Raw genomic sequence first — 18,406 nt, 5'->3', positions numbered from 1 at the left:
CAAATTTGGTCCGCCGTGTAATTTCATTTGGCCCTTGAGGCAATATCAAATTAACATTAGAGCTGGCCCGCCGGTATTCAATGTTTTATTTAAATTTTATTTAATATGCCATTGATGTTTTTTCGTTTGTTTTTTGAAAGTTGATTTTGCACTATTAAGTTATATAAGCGTTGCTTGTTCCATATTCAGTGTTAAAGCAAGTCAGTGTAGCAAACTGAGCAATAATTAACGTTTTATTCAGGCACTTTCTCTTGCTACTTCAAGGCTTGAATGTTTGATTCATTCATTATTGTTATTTTATTTTCAAATTTATTATTAGCCTGTGGAAAAAGTTTATTTTGATATTTACCTCAGAAGGCTGCAAATAGAAAAGGCATTCAATTTTTATCTATCCATTATCTACCGCTTATCCTGTATTTAGGGTGCATTCAATTTTTATTAAAATTTTATTTGATATGCCATTGATATTTTTTAATTATTATTATTATTATTTGAAACTCGATTTTGCATGTCACTATAAAGTTATATAAGCCTTGCTTGTTCAATATTCAATGCAAAACTTGTTTGGGTCCCTATTAAAAGGTTAATTTGTTCAACCTTGGCCCGCGGCTTTGTTCAGTTTTAAATTTTGGCCCACTCTGTATTTGAGTTTGACACCCCTGCTTTAAACGGTTACAGAGTCCATCTGGCTCCTCTGCTCAAGAACAGCCTTCCACAGGCCATCAGATGCTTGCAACTTTTAAATTGTGTCTTAAAAGTCTTACTTTACACTGACTGTACTTTGTGTGCGCTATTTTCTTGTTTTCCTATGATTACATTTTACCTCGCAAGTATACTTCAAACGCAATGTGCGATTATCTTTATTTACACTGCTTGTAAACCTCATACTGATGTATGTTTAACCTTGAAAAGCACTGTGTGGTTATTTACATGGAAAGCGCTCTATAAATGAAAAAAATATCTCTGCAGCGTCTCGTGAAACTTTGAACTGATCCTCACATATACATTTTGGAAAGGTTGAGGCGCACATTTGAACAAATGACTTTGTTTTTTTGAGATCACACCACACACACCAACACTCAGTAAGCCTGTTTGAAATGTGTCTGGTGCAGCTTTTGCTCCTCTTTGAAATGAAGGGCTGATTTCTTTTGTGGTCTCCTGGCTCACACACACACATCCCCTCTGACCTTTTTTTTAAGGCGCTTCCTCTCCTCCCCCACTGAGCATCTTGACTTTCTTTCACAGCTGCATGCATAAGCTGATCCACGTAGTGAGCAGGGCACTATATATTTTATCGTGAAAGGTTTAAAATGCAATAGATTAACCAGTAGTAATGAGACTGATTCAGCGCTCCCTCGTCAGGACATGGGTCTTCGCTTGGGTAACATTTCCTGTCATAATGGAAATAAAGGAGTTCACATTGCCGATAAATTCTCCAAACTCATGGAACATGTGTTCCATTTCTTCATTTTGTTGAGCAGCATTTTGCGAAGTTTGGATGATGCTTTGCATTCTTCCAAAGAACAAACACATGGGTACACAAACTTGATCAAGGAAACATAAATACACAGCGAGGAGAGTGAATGTTACACACAACTAACCGCCAGTGCAGGTGGTTGCAAGAAGGTTTTGCCTGCAATGCATCATGTGGCAAAGAACCACAAAATGTGCAAAGACATGGCCTCAAATGACACAGTCAAGAAAAGGTATACAGCAAGTAACAACTAACAATATGGCCCCTTTTACGGCATCAGAATGTGTTTTCTGTGACCAGATCGATCATGGTCAATCCCCCCTTACATCACCTCCCCCTCTCATTCTGCAAAGATTTCCAGCAGCAGACAGAAGAAGTTGTCTTCAACAAGCAGAAAACCGATTGTATCTAGCGAACAAAAACAACACTTCCTTTAGTCACTTAAAATCACATTTAAAATCATTTAAAGGGATGAGAATTTCAAGTTTAAGACTGGAGATAATTCCAACCTTGCACAAATAAAAAAACTGCTCAACTAAAACAAAGATCTCTTCATCTAATCTAATCTTGCACCTGACATTTTGAGTTACATTAATAAGACAGGAACATTGGATCTAGCTGGAACCAGACAGCTTAAGTTTGCTTAAGGTGGTTTCACTGATGACAAAGTAACATAATTATTCAACATAAAAACGGTTCTTTAATCAGATAATTTGTATCTATATTTTCTGAGCTGTGGAGTTCAACTTCAACTGAGTATTGTACTTTGGCTAACATCCCACTACTGACGTAATCATCTTACACTGAGAGAACAAAAACAATAATGCCTCCAATTGAAGCACCATATTTAGGAAGCTCATTATATGGCAATTAACAGGAGGTCCAATTACTCTTTGTTCAAACATCTAACTCCTCATTGCTTATTCATGATGGCAGAATATGAATGGAGTCGTGATGAAACAGAGGAATCTTTGTTGGAGTTGGAATGTGTTAATTAGGGCCCTATGATTTCCGTGTTAACGGAATCGCGGACGGAATCGCGGAATTGGCCAATAAAAACGGAATCTAATGTTAAACGCGGAATATCGCGGAAATTGACATAATTTGACTGAAATGCTGTCATCGTGAGGAGAAGGAACGTTTGTCTGGAGAAATGTTCCGGGGAACGCTCATTCGTGGCACCACCCGTGCATCTCATCACAAACACTCACCCGGCCAGGGTTTCCCCCAGTGCGTGTTGCTTGTTTATTTACTTTATATACACTTTTTTTTTTAAACCGCGGAACAAGCGCGATGCGCTCGCATGTAACCGGCGAGCGTCCCCTTGTCCAGGTGCCGATTGAAACTCAAGTCACACCATCAAATACGCGATTATTACGGTTATATTTTTATTGTCAATAAAGATGTTATATTTAGGAATGCGCCGATAATTCGGCGGCCGAAACACGGCGAGTAAACTGTGGAACATCGCCTGTTAAATGCTGGAAAGTCTCTGCTCAAAAGTGAAACTTATGAACTCCCCGCGACTTTCACTTCACACCAGAGAACATTCTCTCTCTTTGAACAGTTAACTAAAGACATCGGCTCATCTGATGCATCTGTTATTCCCTTAATTGCAGAGTTGTAGGGGTAATATTGCGTGTAGAGAAATGATCCAGACGGATACGGAGAAGCGCACGGCGCAGGAGAGGGAGAACAGTACAGCGCAGGGGCGGTGCGCAGAAATCCGTCTGCACCAGGGGGCACTACCACATTTTTATTTATGTTAATTATTTTACTTTTTAATGTGACCAGCATTGCATGGCTTGTTTTAAGATTCACTGGCATTTACTTAATTAGGATTTAACTTAAGTCAAAACAATTGAACAATTGAGAAGTCAGTGGATTCAAGAAGAAAGTTGCATTTCAGTGGACATTTTTTTCACTGACACAAAAAGCACACATTCTATGGTGGTAAAGTAAGTATAAAAGGTAAAAAAAAAACAGAATAAAAAAAATAAAACGGAAAAAACGGAATTCTAAAAAATTAAAACGGAAAAAACGGAATTTGGAAAAAAATAAAACGGAATTTGGAAAAAAATAAAACGGATTTCATAGGGCCCTAGTTAATGGGCAACTTTGGCAATCCACAACAGTGGGGATTAATCATTGTGTACACACCCTTCCTTTCAAATGACTGGATCCATCAACGTAAACAAACAAACAAACACTTTTATGTAGAATAAACTCTATAAGCTCTGGGAAACATCTGCTTGTATTTTATGCTCAGGCCATGGAGATATAATTCTGTGGATGCTGTAAGACTGACTCCAAATCCCTGATCCCCAATTTGAAAACAAGCAAAGCATTTGTATTGGAATAGTGTATAGAGTGTTACAACAACATGCTGATATGCTTCTGGAATCCAGACTGTTTATCTCTCCATCTGGATATAAATTGGGATTAACCACTGATTACTGTTGGCTGATAGAGGGGGGAGCAATACTAAAGGCACAAAGATAGAGAGAAAGCTTAGAAAGAATTGATATCCCCATTTTCAGTGACAGGAGCCACAGTTAGGTTTCTTGTTTTTTTTAAAGATTGGTCTCAGGATTATTAACATAATTCATATCTGTGGCAGCTCAGGAGCTTCCAATTGCCTTAAGAAAAGATTATAATAAATATAAAAGTAAATAGTTGGGCAAGGTGTGTTAATACCTTGAAAACACGTTTTCCATAAAGTTCTGACATTTTGTTCCCTGGCAAGTTAGGATGGTTAATAATCAGCCTGGACACTAAGCTAATGTCTCATGGCTGTGTGATCACAAGTTCAACGCAAAAAAACAAAATACCAGGACATGATGTGCACTTCTCTCAGTCTTTTTTTTGCACTTCGGAACAATGGCAATAAATTACAATTAAAAAAAACAGATGGAAAACATTAACTTTATTTCCTTTTGAACAATGGAGTTGGGGCCTGGTGGCCTCTGTAGAAGACTGCATTCACCCAAAACCTTCAATAAAATAAACATTTGATCACAGGAAAGACGAGACAAAAAAAGATTTTTGAAAGGCCATTAAGATACGCTAAAAATGTAGCAATTCAGAGTAAACTGAATAAAAAGCTTGAAAAAAACATTCAGGGATGTGTTGAGCCAAAAAATTAGTTTGTGTTTGAGGAATGAGGGAGAGAGACAGTTGAAAGTCAAAGCTTAAATGTCCCTCCACAGTCAGGAGCAATGTGCCTGTTTTGTATTGAACTACAAGGGGAAAATTATATCATATATAAAAAGGGAAAATTGTCCTGTTGAAATGCAGGATATTTATACTCAAAGTGTGAGAGAACTACTGGTTTTTAAGTGGCTATATCTGAAGTCTTGAGTTTTGCAATTTAGGTTGCACCATTGTGGTATTTTGAAGGTGGAAGAGACCATTTTTGAATAAGACGGAGAGGCTGGGGGAAAGGTGAGGAGTGGATCTAAGGGCACATGGATTGTCAGGTCACTGCGCAACATCCTCCGTCAATCAGAAAATAGGCACACCAAAACAACATATAACCTGCTTTATGGTCTACTTTATTAAATGGGAACATCATTTTCAAGGTGGATGTCATGTTTTAAGTCAGCGTGCACTATTAGTGCTTTTTATTGTTTTATATTTAAAGTGTCCTTTGAGCTATTTATTTTTAAAAGTGCTATACAAATAATATCTATGCATTCTGTCATTGTCTACTGGACCACTGGAGCCAATCCCAGCTGACATGGACAGGTCACCAGTCCACGCAGGGCAAAACAACAGGAGAGACAAACAACCATTCACTCCCACTGTCAATTTATAGTATATAATCCTCTGCATGTTTTTGGACTGTGGGGAGGAAACCGGAATACCTGGAGAAAACTCCTGTTTTTGGACTGTGGGGAGGAAACAGGAATACTCTGAGAAAACTCCTGTTTTTGGACTGTGGGGAGGAAACCGGAATACTCAGGGAAAACTCCTGTTTTTGGACTGTGGGGAGGAAACCGGAATACCCGGAGAACATGCAAAGTCCTCACAGAAATGCCCTCGGTCAAATTGACCTTTCTTGCTGTGAGGCAAAAGTACGACCCACTACTTCTCTGTGTGACCCAGAGACTAACAACCATTCATTCTCACATTCACAGACAATTAATACAATCCAGGAGCTTTCACAAAATCAATAGTATAATCTATTATTATGAATATCTATTGACAAATGAACTGAGATTTTGTGAAACTTGTAGAAATGTATAAGAACTGGACATGATTAGGGGGAAATGTTAGGCGTTGACTCGTTTGATGCAACAGCAACAGATTGTATTTGTTTCACGTTTGTAATGCTGGGTCAGCATCAGTTTGTGATAAACCACGGTAAAATGGCACAACCAGGAAATAAAATATTTCAGTGGTTCTACGTCTTTTAAAGGTGAAGTAAGTGCCATCTAGAGGAGAGGCTGAAATTTACAACAAAGAACTGCTGCTCTGCTCACTCCCTCCCTTCCCTGAGCGCTACGGTATCCTCAGCCGGTCAAATGTCGTCCTCGTCGTCTTTCTCCGTGTCAGCAGATGAGGTTCGTGAGGCGAGGGAGAGGGCGAGCTACCGCGGCCATAGCAGACGAAGCGGAGAGAGTGGAGGCGGGACTTCCGCTACAAGTAAAGCGACGCTTGATTTGTTCTCTCGCGTTTGTCTGCACAGGCTCCCGTAGAAACATGGCGTCGTGGCAATGCAGTAGCGGCCCGCGACCATGTTATTTTACATGACTTTTTGAAACACTACGAAAATGAAACAAAGAATATTATACAGCGACTAGACAATGCAGGAGCACATAATATGTATACAAAAGTGGATTTTGGGTTATATAAACCCATAAATACTACACAGTGTTCCTTTAAGTAATGGTTGAGTTTGAGGAGCGTGTAACATTTAAACACCTCAAGGCCAAAATACACGCTTCCATTTTGTTTTACGTATTGTGTTACAACAATAAGGGTTGAATCTGATCTGTGGAGTGTTGGCACTGCTTGCTCTCCCACAGACTAAAGACAAAGGAACTCTAAAATCAAAGTATGCCTGATTGTGACTGTGCTTATCAGTCTTATGTGTGTGTGTGTGTTTGCCCTGCTTGTCAAAAAGTAAATGATGTATTGTGAAAGGCTCTGGCAGCTCAACCCTGAACAGGATGGTGAGTATAAGTCAAAGAGGAAAACAAGCTGTCAAAATAAATTGCGTGTGAATAATCATGCATCAGAACCACTATGAACTTTCGATCACAGAGAAAACAATAGAATAGCAGACTTAAAGGGGAAATAAGTAGTTTATAGTGCCATCTAGAGGAGAGGCTGAAATTTACAACAAAGACCTGCTGCTCTCCTCACCCCCTCCCTTCACTGAGCGCTACGGTATCCGCAGCTGGTCAAATGTCGTACTCGTCGTCTTTCTCCGTGTCAGCAGATGAGGTTCGTGAGGCGAGGGAGAGGGCGAGCTACCGCGGCCGTAGCAGACGAAGCGGAGAGAGAGGAGGCGGGACTTCCGATCCAAGTAAAGAGACGCTTGTTTTGTTCTCTCGCGTTTGTCCTTACAGGCTCCGGTAGAAACATGGCATCTCGCTGCTAACAGTGGCTATGCAACCGCGGTCCGCGGTCATGTTATTTTGCATGACTTTTTGAAACACTACGAAAATGAAACAAAAACTATTATACAGCGTCTAGACCAGGGGTCACCAACGTGGTGCCCGCGGGCACCTGGTAGCCCGCGGGCAGCCAATACGGTGCCCGCGGGCTCACTTCACTTCACCTCACTTGCATGTATCCGTATGATCTCTCAGTAAAATATCTTTGATATTGTTTATAAAAACTGGTAATCGTTAGGAGTAAGCACTGGAATGAATGTGTATGCAGTTGAATGCATAATATTAATCATTTAAATGGTAAACAAACAAAAAAATATTATATGGTAGCCCTCCATATTATTTTTTACCCTTAAGGTAGCTCTCTGTCTCAAAAAGGTTGGTGACCCCTGGTCTAGACAATGCAGGAGCACATTATATGTATAAAAAAGTGGATTTTGGGTTATATAAACCCATAAATACTACATATTGTACCTTTAATAGAAAAAGTAATAGATTTCATGGACAGGGTAGATGCATTCTCCAACATACAAGTCTGTGGCATGCAGGTAAATAATTTAGTAAAGTGTGCCCTCTGGTGGGTAAAATGAGCAATGAGCAAATGTGAAAGAGTTTATACAGACTAAGCTTGCATAACCAAATACAATAAAACATGTTTTTTGGTTGAATAAAAGTTGCAAAATATTTCAATCAAATGGGCCCTTTGCATGGCAGCCATTTTGACATATGATAGCAAGAAAAGCACATGTTTTACTGATCACAATAATGAACGCTCTGTTCAATTCATGTTATTCAGGTCACTGTCACGGTGAACCTACATGCACAATGAAACTGGGGGACCTAAATGGAACTCAGCCATCATTCATTTGCTTAATTTGCACCTTTGACAAGATGGCTGCTCAGCATCCAAAGTGCATTGCCTCTATAACTGAATACCAAAATGCATGAACACACCTATCATGCTGAGTTTGATGCCAACGAAAACCAAGCCTGATATAATATACTGTATTACAGGGCTGTATTATCTGCTGATACAGAAACAAAATAGGAGGGCTCGTCCGGGATTTGAACCCGGGACCTCTCGCACCCTAAGCGAGAATCATACCCCTAGACCAACGAGCCACGTGACTATGGAACGGACAATACTTACACTTAGTCGCCACCAACAAGGCGTTAACTGAACATACACACACGACAACACTAAGAGCACTACCTGCATTTCACTCCGTTGAATGTTAACTGAACAACTGAAAAATACTGCTGAGAAACACATATACAGTATTTACTATAGGGATAGGGAGCAGGAGTCAAACGTGTGTGTGTGTGTGTGCCTGTCTTTGTGTACTTACCATCACGCTGCGGTGCAGTCAACGTCCAGTGAAGTGTGTTGTGTGTTGTGTGTCTCCTAAAAACATAAAGCAAAGCTGAAGTTTAGTTAACAACGTGTCTGCTTGTAAACATCACAAGTCTGTTTTAAGTTCACCTTGGCAGTTAATGAGAGTTTTAGTGACGAGTCTACATTTTGCTGACTCACAAAAGATACCCCCCCCCCCCGCCACCACCACCAGAGTGAAATGTATTTCGTCGACAGTTATCGGCAGAAATTTAAAAAAAAGTACTCAAAGTCGAAATTTGAGTGTGTCCATCACTGTAAGGTTTGGGATGTCTTATTACGTCATCGATTAATCGCCATAGGTCGACGCTAGTAGTAGCCGTGCAAGTTCCAAGTTCTGTGGTGCAACAGGAACAGAGGACTCACTCCCTGCTACTTCCGGTTTTGTTTAAATCCTGCTAGTCGACTCGCCAAAGCTAGTCACGAGCCGTATCCTTTTCCAGCTTTGTCTTTTATTAGTTTATGTCCCAGTTTTTGTTATCCGGTAGATTTGTAGCAATATTCTGACATTTAAACTTTATAGGCCACCCAAAATATACACAATATACACAAGACAAAAACAATAAATCAACAAATCTAGGTAGATTTACCTGCCCTTCCATCTTTTTCTTTGAGCTGAATTTTATCAATGTGAAACTTTGTGTAGTTAAAAATAAAATGCGTTAATTGTCTCATATTTTAGCATATTGATACCCTTTGCTCCATGGGTCAGTAACTATTCAAAATGTTCTGTTTTGTGTCCTTTTATATTTGCGTGTTAATGTTTTCAATAGCAAATCCATAAAATCAAGTTAAAATTGGTCTATAAATTCAAAATGCACTCCTGTAAAACAAAGATTTCACTTTTATATGTAAAAAACACAATATCAAACAAATACTTAATTAATAATGTAAATCAACAGAGGCACCTGGAACATGGTAGTAAAAATGGTTTATAAATAAAATATAGAGTTATATAATCACATCTGACGTAAAAACTGTGAAACTGTAAAACTACAGCAATCCAACCTTAAGTTAATTGCTCTTGGGGGCCCTCTAGTGGTCACGGGGCCCTAAGCAGCGGCTTAGTTCGCTTATGCCTTTATGCCTAGGTGTCACTATTAAAAGTTTGGGATGTGAAAGAATCTGGTCTGGTCATACTTGGAGCACTCTGATAGAGATCAGGATGATGAAGCATGTAAACAACTTGTCGTTGCTATTCAACATAGTGACTGAGGTGGTCAAGACTTTGACAGATGATTTAAAATGTGAATACTGTTATGATCATGTATATCAGGATGTATATATACATCAGGTTCATTCCAATGGGATCTCCAGTGTGGATTCAAAGACAAAAACAAAGTATGTTGGGGTTTAAAGCAAGTGATAGTGTGTATATATTTACTCTGAGTGATGTGTATATGTGTATATGGAAGTTGTTTTTGTGGACAAACAGTACTTTCATGAAGTCCAAGTCTTTCAGGATGGCTGCTGTCGCTCGGTTTCCTACTCAACTTTGTGTTTTTCTAGTTTTCTTTTTTTTTTTTTACTGCTGTTTTCATATTGTGCTTTTAGTTTATTTGGACATTTCAATTCATTCTTGTATTTTCTTCTGCTTTCATGGACTTTGAGTTTAGATTTCTTTTTTTCCCTTGCTTTTGCATGGTGGTCCCATTTAGTAGTTTCCCTCTCTGTGTTTTTTGTTTGTTTACTTTGCTTGCTGTTTTAATTTGGATTCTTGTGATCATCTGCCATGCCTTGATGTGATTCGTGTCATTATGATAAATAAGTGTTACCTTCGCCTTCCTGGTGTATTTAGTCAGTCCTTTTGTTGCTTTGTCTGTTCAGTTTTGCTGTTTGCGCCAATTCAAAAATTCATTTCAGGTTAAGGTAAAAGTTAGGTTTGGGGATAGGAAATTAGTTGAAATGGGTATGATTGGCACGACCTTAGAACTTGAATTGACTTTTTATAAATCAGATTATATCTATATCTATATCTATATCTATATACTATCCATTAGACCTTTATTGACAAAGAAATGTTTTCAGTGATGCAAAATGCAAAGAACAGATAACTTTATTATCAGGAGGCTGCACCAGACTCAATAAATTAAAACTTCAATGTGAAAGAAATTTGAAGACGATAATAATATTCAGTAATGTACAGAACATCTGTTTAGACACTTAATTGATGGGGGCCTTTGTATGTATATACACATATATGTATATCATCTACCAAAACATGTAATAAGGATGAATAACATTTTTTTTTTGTTTTAATGAATCCAACACTGATTCTTCAGACCCATTTGGCCTGGATGCTGGGTGACACGATGTGTTTCAGCCACGTCAGCAGATGTCACACACAAAGAGAGAAGCGGTCGATGTCTCGGTGTACGTCAATGATGGCAGCCTCAGTTCAGACATCCGAAGCAGGACGGGTTGGCACATATTTCGCAAGGATCAGAAGGCGTGGTGATATACACTGGAGAGTGAAAGAAAACAACATCGCATTAAAACCATTCGGCTCCAAATTAGTGATTTTGGACGAGGGTGTTTTCCGTTAATCTCGATAATTGGATCCATATCTGTGTCTGCCTCGGCGCCCATGATGCCGTCTGTGTCCAGTGACCTTTATTGTTTAGCCAGATACTGTTTGTGGTGCAGCAGGTTCACTATGTGTTAACAGTCAACTCTAGGAATGCTTTGTATTTCAATAAATAAATGTGTCATAAAAGTCTTCAAAGAGCCTTTGCATCCTCATGAATTTAACAAAGAATGACTTCTACTATTTCACCTTTGGTTCAAAAGACATCTTCAGTTCCTCTTTTACTTTAGTAAACAGGTCTTAACCTGGATGACTGAGAACCTTTATTTTGTCGCAATCAATTACATTCATTGCAGATATCATTATAAAATAAACCAGTTATATTTAAGTGTTTTATTCACTTTCTTGCTGTGAGTTAAACTGATTTGACCTGGATCTCTTGTCTGAAGATGAGATTATTGAACAGATTTTAAAACACTATAATGAATAGACTGGAAACCTTATACGCACTGATACACAGGCATATTTCTTTACCTTTGCACACTGCAATCAAAGCAAGGCAAGCCTCTTGATGATTTCACAAACCACAATACGAACAGATGAATAGTGTTAATAACTTTCGAGGAGCTCAGTGTGATATGTCTGCATTTTAACATTCGTGCCAAAACCGAATAGTTTCCTTGTGTATCCTAGGTGGAGTCTTACCAAGGTTGGAGAAAACAATGCCTGCTCCCTTCCCTTGGCAAACTGGCCGAAAGACCTGAGGCAGGAGAGGGTTTGTGCAAGCGGCGACAACACTCGTGTCAGCGAGGCGAGGGCTGGGATGGTCGCTCAAATCCATCAGCTCCTTCAGCTGCTTCACAGCCTCCAAGGGGAAGCTCCTGTCTCCAACCTGGAGAGTGAGGAACAAGGGGAATATACATTTAGTCAATGTAAACGTGTACATTTGAAGAGAAGAAATAACTTTTTTTTTTTTTCATAAACAGTAACACAACATCTGGGGTTTTGATTAAAATAACCAACTTGTTGTCAAGTCGTGGGAAATGTATTTGTGTAGCACATTATCATACACAGGTATTGTTGAATGTACTTAGAAATAAAAAAGAGTACATTCAAGTATTATGACAAAGTGATGCCCAAATATGTGCGATGGATTTTAAGAAATACTTACAAGGAATAAAACAAAGCCATGACATTTGAATTATGTGTCATTTTTCTTTTTTTAAGTGTATAGCAGGTAATATACAGTATATAGCAATATTGTGACATTGTATATGTAAGCATCCAGTCAGCATGCAGGCCCAACATTTCAGCATTTGCAAACGAAGTTAATTCGTATATTGTTATTTATGTTGATGGATAATTATGCCCTTTGAGAGTGAGCACTTTGCTGCGAAGCGAGACCTTTCAAATTATTACACGGAGCCCAGCTGTGATAACCATGTGCATGTGTTGAAAGATATGCAAGTTCACAAATAACATGAAGTGGACTAATTATTGATCTCCGCTGGATTTTTGTATCCCATTGTTCACATGAATTATTGAACCCAGTCTCGTGTGTGGATCAAAGTTTGGTTTGGCCTCAGAGGTTTTTCACATTTTCAAAGTGGGCCCCAGCGCTCTTAAGTTTAGGAGTGGCTGATCTAAAACAAATAACATTTTGACTAGGTCTGATTCTTAAACATCAAAGGTATACAGCTGGGAATTATACAGCATACTCTCTAGTTCTATTTCTTCTAGATGCATTCAGAAATAAATGAATAAATTGAATTAAAGAGTAAAAAAGAAAAAAAAAAAAACGTAAAAAGCAAAAATACTCACCATGACCTGCACACCAAGAGCTCCACTGCACACACACAGCACCAAAACAACGGCAACACTGAGGGTTCTCATTTTCAGGTGATGTAAGATGCTTCTCTCTTTAGAGGAGTGTTTCTTCTGTGGTTGCTGTTGTATCTGTGCTGCCTTTTATAAGGCGCCTGGACAGATTAGTGAGTGATTTATTAACAAAGACAACCTGGTAGGCTGGGATGAGTAAAGGTGGGGACACACACACACACACACACACACAAAGATAAACAAAGACGCCCGTGCTCCCAGCGCCGTGGATCCTCTTTTTTAGTTTATAACTACTGTTCTCTAAATGTGTTTATAACCCCTATCGCTGATGTTTCCTCCGTCAGCGCGGTATTTTATTATTGACTTTGGGTTTCATACCAACGCACCTGAGCCCTCAGTGTCGCCTCATAAATCTCATCTCCTGTCTTTTGTCCACAGATAGTCGTCACAGAGCTGTCTGATCCGATAAGCAAGTGGCTGTATACCTACACAGCCCAACCATGTGGGTCCCTTGTTTGCATAGTTGTGATATTTGCTAAATGATGATGATTTCCTTTTTTTTCTTGCTCCCACAGCTACTTCATCTTAAAATACTCAATATAAGCTCACCGGAATCAGTAATAATGACAGTGAAGTAAATCACGTTATTTCAAAATATCGATGTTAATGTGAGAAAAGTCAGTTTTATCAGAAACTCTTGGACTTAACAATGTGTGATCTGTGATGTCATGACGTGTCACAGTCTGCGGCTCCTTTGTCAGCGATGGATTGAGGTCCGACTGTGTGAACTCAAGCATTGTTTCAAAACAGTAGACACAGAATCAAGCCATTTATTTTTCATATGTTGGGCCTTTCTCCAGGTTCTACGGTTTCCTCCCACAGTCTAAAAACATGCAGATTTTGGGATTAGGCAAATTGGACACTCTAAATTGACGAGGTGTGAGTATGAGAATTAATGGTTGTTTGTCTCTGTGTGGCCCTGAGATGGACTGTCGACCTACCCAGGGTGTACCCCGCCTTTTGCCCTATGTCACATTGACACCAGCGCCCCCCCTTGACCCTCATGTGAAGGATAAAGTGACAGAAGATGAGCTATAGTTCACAGCTGGCTGAAGGTTGAAGTATCTATAAAGGGTGAATAGTGATGCTGCAGCAATGGGCAGTGTGAGATAAGTGTAACGTCGATTTCTAAGCTTCGTCTGAAAACCATCTCTGACAAGTAATACTATCAGACCTGACTGAGGGAGCGTTTGTGTGTATACACCAGTAGCACAAGCAAAACATATTGTTTTGGAATCGTGAAACCTCCGAAGTTCATGTTGATCTGGGTTCTTTACGTCAATACTTGACACCGATACAGCAACGGACCTGGGTGGGAGACTGGACAGCGATCTTAAACGTGATGCACAGATCAGCTCGGTGGTCCAAGGCCAGCTTTTTCCAATTGAGACAACTCGCTAAAAGCTTAACCATTGCAATCATTGCTTTTATCACGACTCACTGATCTTACTACAATGCAAACATTTTTTCCCTACTACTACTAACTACTGTAGAGCACATGAGAGTCTTCATGGTCCTGCCCCACACACCTGCTTGAGTCATACACTCCCTCACGCTCCCTCAAGTTGGCAGATAAGTCATAGTTAGTCATCCCTAAGACAGCGAGGAAGCTTAGAGGTGTATGTATGTACAGTACAGTACATACTGTATATATATATATATATATACATATATATATATACATAACATCAATACATCATCTGCTGAGGCATCATCCAGTCTCTGCCAAATACACACCAGAGCTGCAAGGTTGAGCTACTGCTTTAATTTCAAGATTAATCATTTATCCTCAATGCATTGGAGATAAATGCGGCAATCAACCATCATCGTCATCATCATCATCCTTGATCACCATCTTTAGCCAACCTTGACCAGGCTGGGCCATGACAATTCACAAGGTCATCCCTCTGTCTATAGCCTTCAGGCGTTCCTGGCTTTCTGTTGTGATTTCTTAAGGTCCATTCTGTAACTCCTGTTTCATTACCTGACCCAACTTCTACGCTTTTGTTCTCATGATGCCTGATACTCATGTGCTCCATTTCGTGTCGGGCCACTGCTCCAGTCCTCCCCATCACGCCACTGTTTAATGACAGCAATCAACCTCCTTATTCAAACCATTTTGTGACACATTAGGTCACGCAGTCATGTAGCCAGCCAACTGTATCCTATAAAGTGGTGAGTAACTGTCAGCGGTGATTACTCTAAGACAACAAGGGAAGTTCAGCTTCCTCTAAAATGTCGTTAATTACAGTATGTGCGGTGTCGTATTTACATTTCAACACTAAACGTGCGCTAGAACGCGTCACTAGTTCGTTCAAGTTAAACTGTTTATCACGGTTGTATTCCCGTAGCAGCCGCTGCATTGAAACCACTGGAAGCTCAGCTACGACTGTTCTCTATGGGATGGCATAGAATCATTCTTTTACTTCACCCCATGGAGTGGGAGTGAAGTATTGTTTTTAGCTGCTCTGTGTGTTTGTTTGTTTGTTCGTCCGTTTGTGTTTCCACACATCCACTTGCACTTGCTACTATGACAAGCAGAGGGCGCCAGAGGCTTGTTGCATGAAGTCTGCCATCACCGATTGCCTTGTTTTTCACTGCGGTGAGCTCGACGGTGATTGGACAAATGCGGCAAAAACGCCACTTCCACGGAAGCTGAGCTTCTCTGGGAGTCAAGGGAGCAGTGGGCACGGACGCTGGGCTTCTGCATGATGATTGGACGAACTGTCTGAAAGGCGGAGACAGTTTTAGTTTGACAGCGCTGCAGAAACATACACGACAGTGGTCCTGCGTGGATTTGGCGAGGGAAGTCTGTCGACAGATTGCCAGTGGTTGTGCGTTATTTCCTCTGCAATATAGAGGATTTTCATTTGTACATATAGAATGTAAATAATTATAGCATTTCAGTTTTACATAGTCATTTCCTTGTTCAAGTTGTTTGCAGAATTGCAGAAATGAGCTTCCCCTGTTTTGAAGACCAGCAATTGCCATTGTTAAGTGTTGTTATTATGACTTGAACTATAAGAGTAGACTGGTGAATGGAGTCAAGGACAGCTTCAGAGTGGAAGCAGCAGCAGCACATCAACGAATGACATAATCATAATCATATCATTATCATAATCCAGCAGTTATACAACCCTAAGAAGCTGCTTCTCTCATAAAACTCTTTTCACCATCCAATATAAATCTGTATTTACGTGTATAAACGTTTTCTCGAATCTTCACATTTTGTCAGTGATTACATTATCGTTTTTAATTAAAAGTTTGAATGAATAGCATGAAATGGATGAAGGATTTGTATTCAAAATAATCATTTTTAGCCTTCAAACTTTGCCCAGTTTCTGGGTTGATACTGACTGATATATATTTCACAATAAAAAAATTTTCATCATGCAAAATGAATATATTATTAAGTTTGAGACCTCTGATGTGGAGAGAGATGAAACTGCTGGGTTATAATACTGGTGGATAAACGCAAGGCAATCTGCTCCCTTTAAAATCCCTGCACGGTCTCAGTAGTTCTATATTCCCAGTTCCCTCTGTGCTGTATGTGTTTACAGATGTACACACGCTCATGATTATTTTCATTACCGTCAGACATCAAGTGTATATATATGCGAGTATATAGGGTATGCGGTGGATCCACCGGTGCTTTGGACTGACACTATATCTGTTTAACGAGGTATTTCAGCTGAGTCAGATTAGATGCGTCAAATAAATTATTCATGATGTGAGCGTAGACATTTCTGAACCTGAAATGAAGGCAGGAAGGTTTCAGCAGATGTTGCACGTTGTGTTATTATCTTATCGTAATAATTGTGTTAAGGCCTGTGCAGTAGCTTGAACTTAGACACGATACACTATTAGAAGGAAGGTTCAGTGATGGAAGCCCTTAATAACTTCAACTATCCCAGCGTTCATTAGACCACTGGTAAAACACTGTTGTCAAGGATGTTATTACAGTGGTAGAATCTGGACTTCATGCATATATGGATCAGGGTTTTTCATCAGCAGAGGAGAGAGACTGATGAGGATGAGTGATGTAAGCGATGATTTGTATTATTATTGTTATTTTGTTGTTGTGTTAAAGTGGAGGACTGCACTTTTGGTGATGTTGTTGATGTGGCTCTCAAACTTGAGGTTGGTGTCAAAGATGAAAAATCAGCTTTTATCATTTCATATTTTCATCAGTTTCATATTTTTCAAATCCGTGTGCAATAAAACAAACGTTTTAGCACCAGTCACTGTTATATTTGGTCCACAATGAGCCACATTTTCTGGTTTGCCTTGATGGATTACATATTTTTTTCAGTTCCCGATTTTCCTCATCTGTTATTTTTAATTATTTTCAAACATGATAACAAAAAGAATCCTTTAAATCCTTGTGGTCCAAAAAAAAGGCAGGCAGAGGTGAGACATTTTCGAGACCTACTTGTCTTTACTTTTTTATGTTTATATAATAAACTATTTTGTTTTATATGAATACTCAGTATATCCCACAATCTGTCCATATTAAATTAAAGAAAATAATACATGCAACCACACAGGAACAAAACAATGAATCGTCTGACATTCATGTTACTCCTGCAACAATACAAATGGGCGTCTACATCATCATATTTCAATTCTGTATATGTTAAGCATATTATTTCTAATTTCTATATATATATATATTTTTTTGAACATACATATTCCTCGCAAACCATATCAACTGAAACAACCCCTGGATACTTTTTTATTCCATTAATCTGTCCAGGGACAATAGATGTAAATTAGCCAATGGCTAATCTGGCATATTTAGATGTCAGGGCCGACCCAAGCCTTAATGGGGCCCCTGGGCAGAACATTGTCACATTAACTGTACTCAATGCATGGAAAAAAATCCCTACGCAAGATGTAGCAGCAGCTCTGCAGTGGCATGAGATGCAGAGATCGTCAGCGATCATTCACTGCATGAGCATCGAGTGCAGCCTAGGTTTACATGAGTCAGTCTGAGGGATAAGCCTTATTGAAGGGGAAATTTGTGTTGTTTTTATCTGTGAGGTTGTGTTGATCTGTTTCTGCTCCCTGGGGATCAAAATCAATTACTACTCAGGGCAATAACTTTAGTTAAAAAAGTTAAAAGACTTTTAACAACTCAATGTATACACAAAATGCATCGGTTAAGGCGTTTTTATTTTAAACAATTATAATAAAAGGGAAAAATGAGAAAAGAAAACACCTTCAAACACATATTATCTCAGCTGAATGTAACAATGTATTTTTTTTTTAAAGAAAAATAAAGAACTAACTATATGCAACAAAGTAACAGTTGGCGAAAAATAGCAAATTGCCCCTAAAATAATATCATAGTAATCAAAAGTGCCTAGCAGGACAGAGTCAGAACCATAGCATTCAAGGAAAAGTCATTGTTTCATCACTGCAGGCAGATTTTCCCTAAAAATTCACAACTCTTAAGCTCGAACCAGTTGCTTGTGGCTCCCTGGGTCGGT

At 39.3% G+C, this 18,406-nt stretch overlaps 1 protein-coding gene across 1 annotated transcript; it reads right to left on the bottom strand.

Moving 5' to 3' along the window:
* Nucleotides 1–10,881: 10,881 nt before the first annotated feature.
* LOC310929384 (guanylin-like) lies at nt 10,882–12,908 on the bottom strand (the record flags this gene model as incomplete). The annotated part of the gene is made up of 3 exons (XM_083892123.1): nt 10,882–10,952; nt 11,721–11,907; nt 12,837–12,908. The coding sequence occupies 3 exons, from the start codon at nt 12,906–12,908 to the stop codon at nt 10,882–10,884; spliced, it is 330 nt and encodes a 109-aa protein (XP_083748249.1).
* Nucleotides 12,909–18,406: the final 5,498 nt, after the last annotated feature.

This window comes from Microchirus variegatus, assembly GCF_963457635.1.
Source record: "Microchirus variegatus genome assembly, chromosome: 7".
NCBI lineage: Eukaryota > Metazoa > Chordata > Actinopteri > Pleuronectiformes > Soleidae > Microchirus > Microchirus variegatus.
Note: the sequence above shows the minus strand (reverse complement) of the source record. Positions and strands in the feature narration are given on the sequence as shown.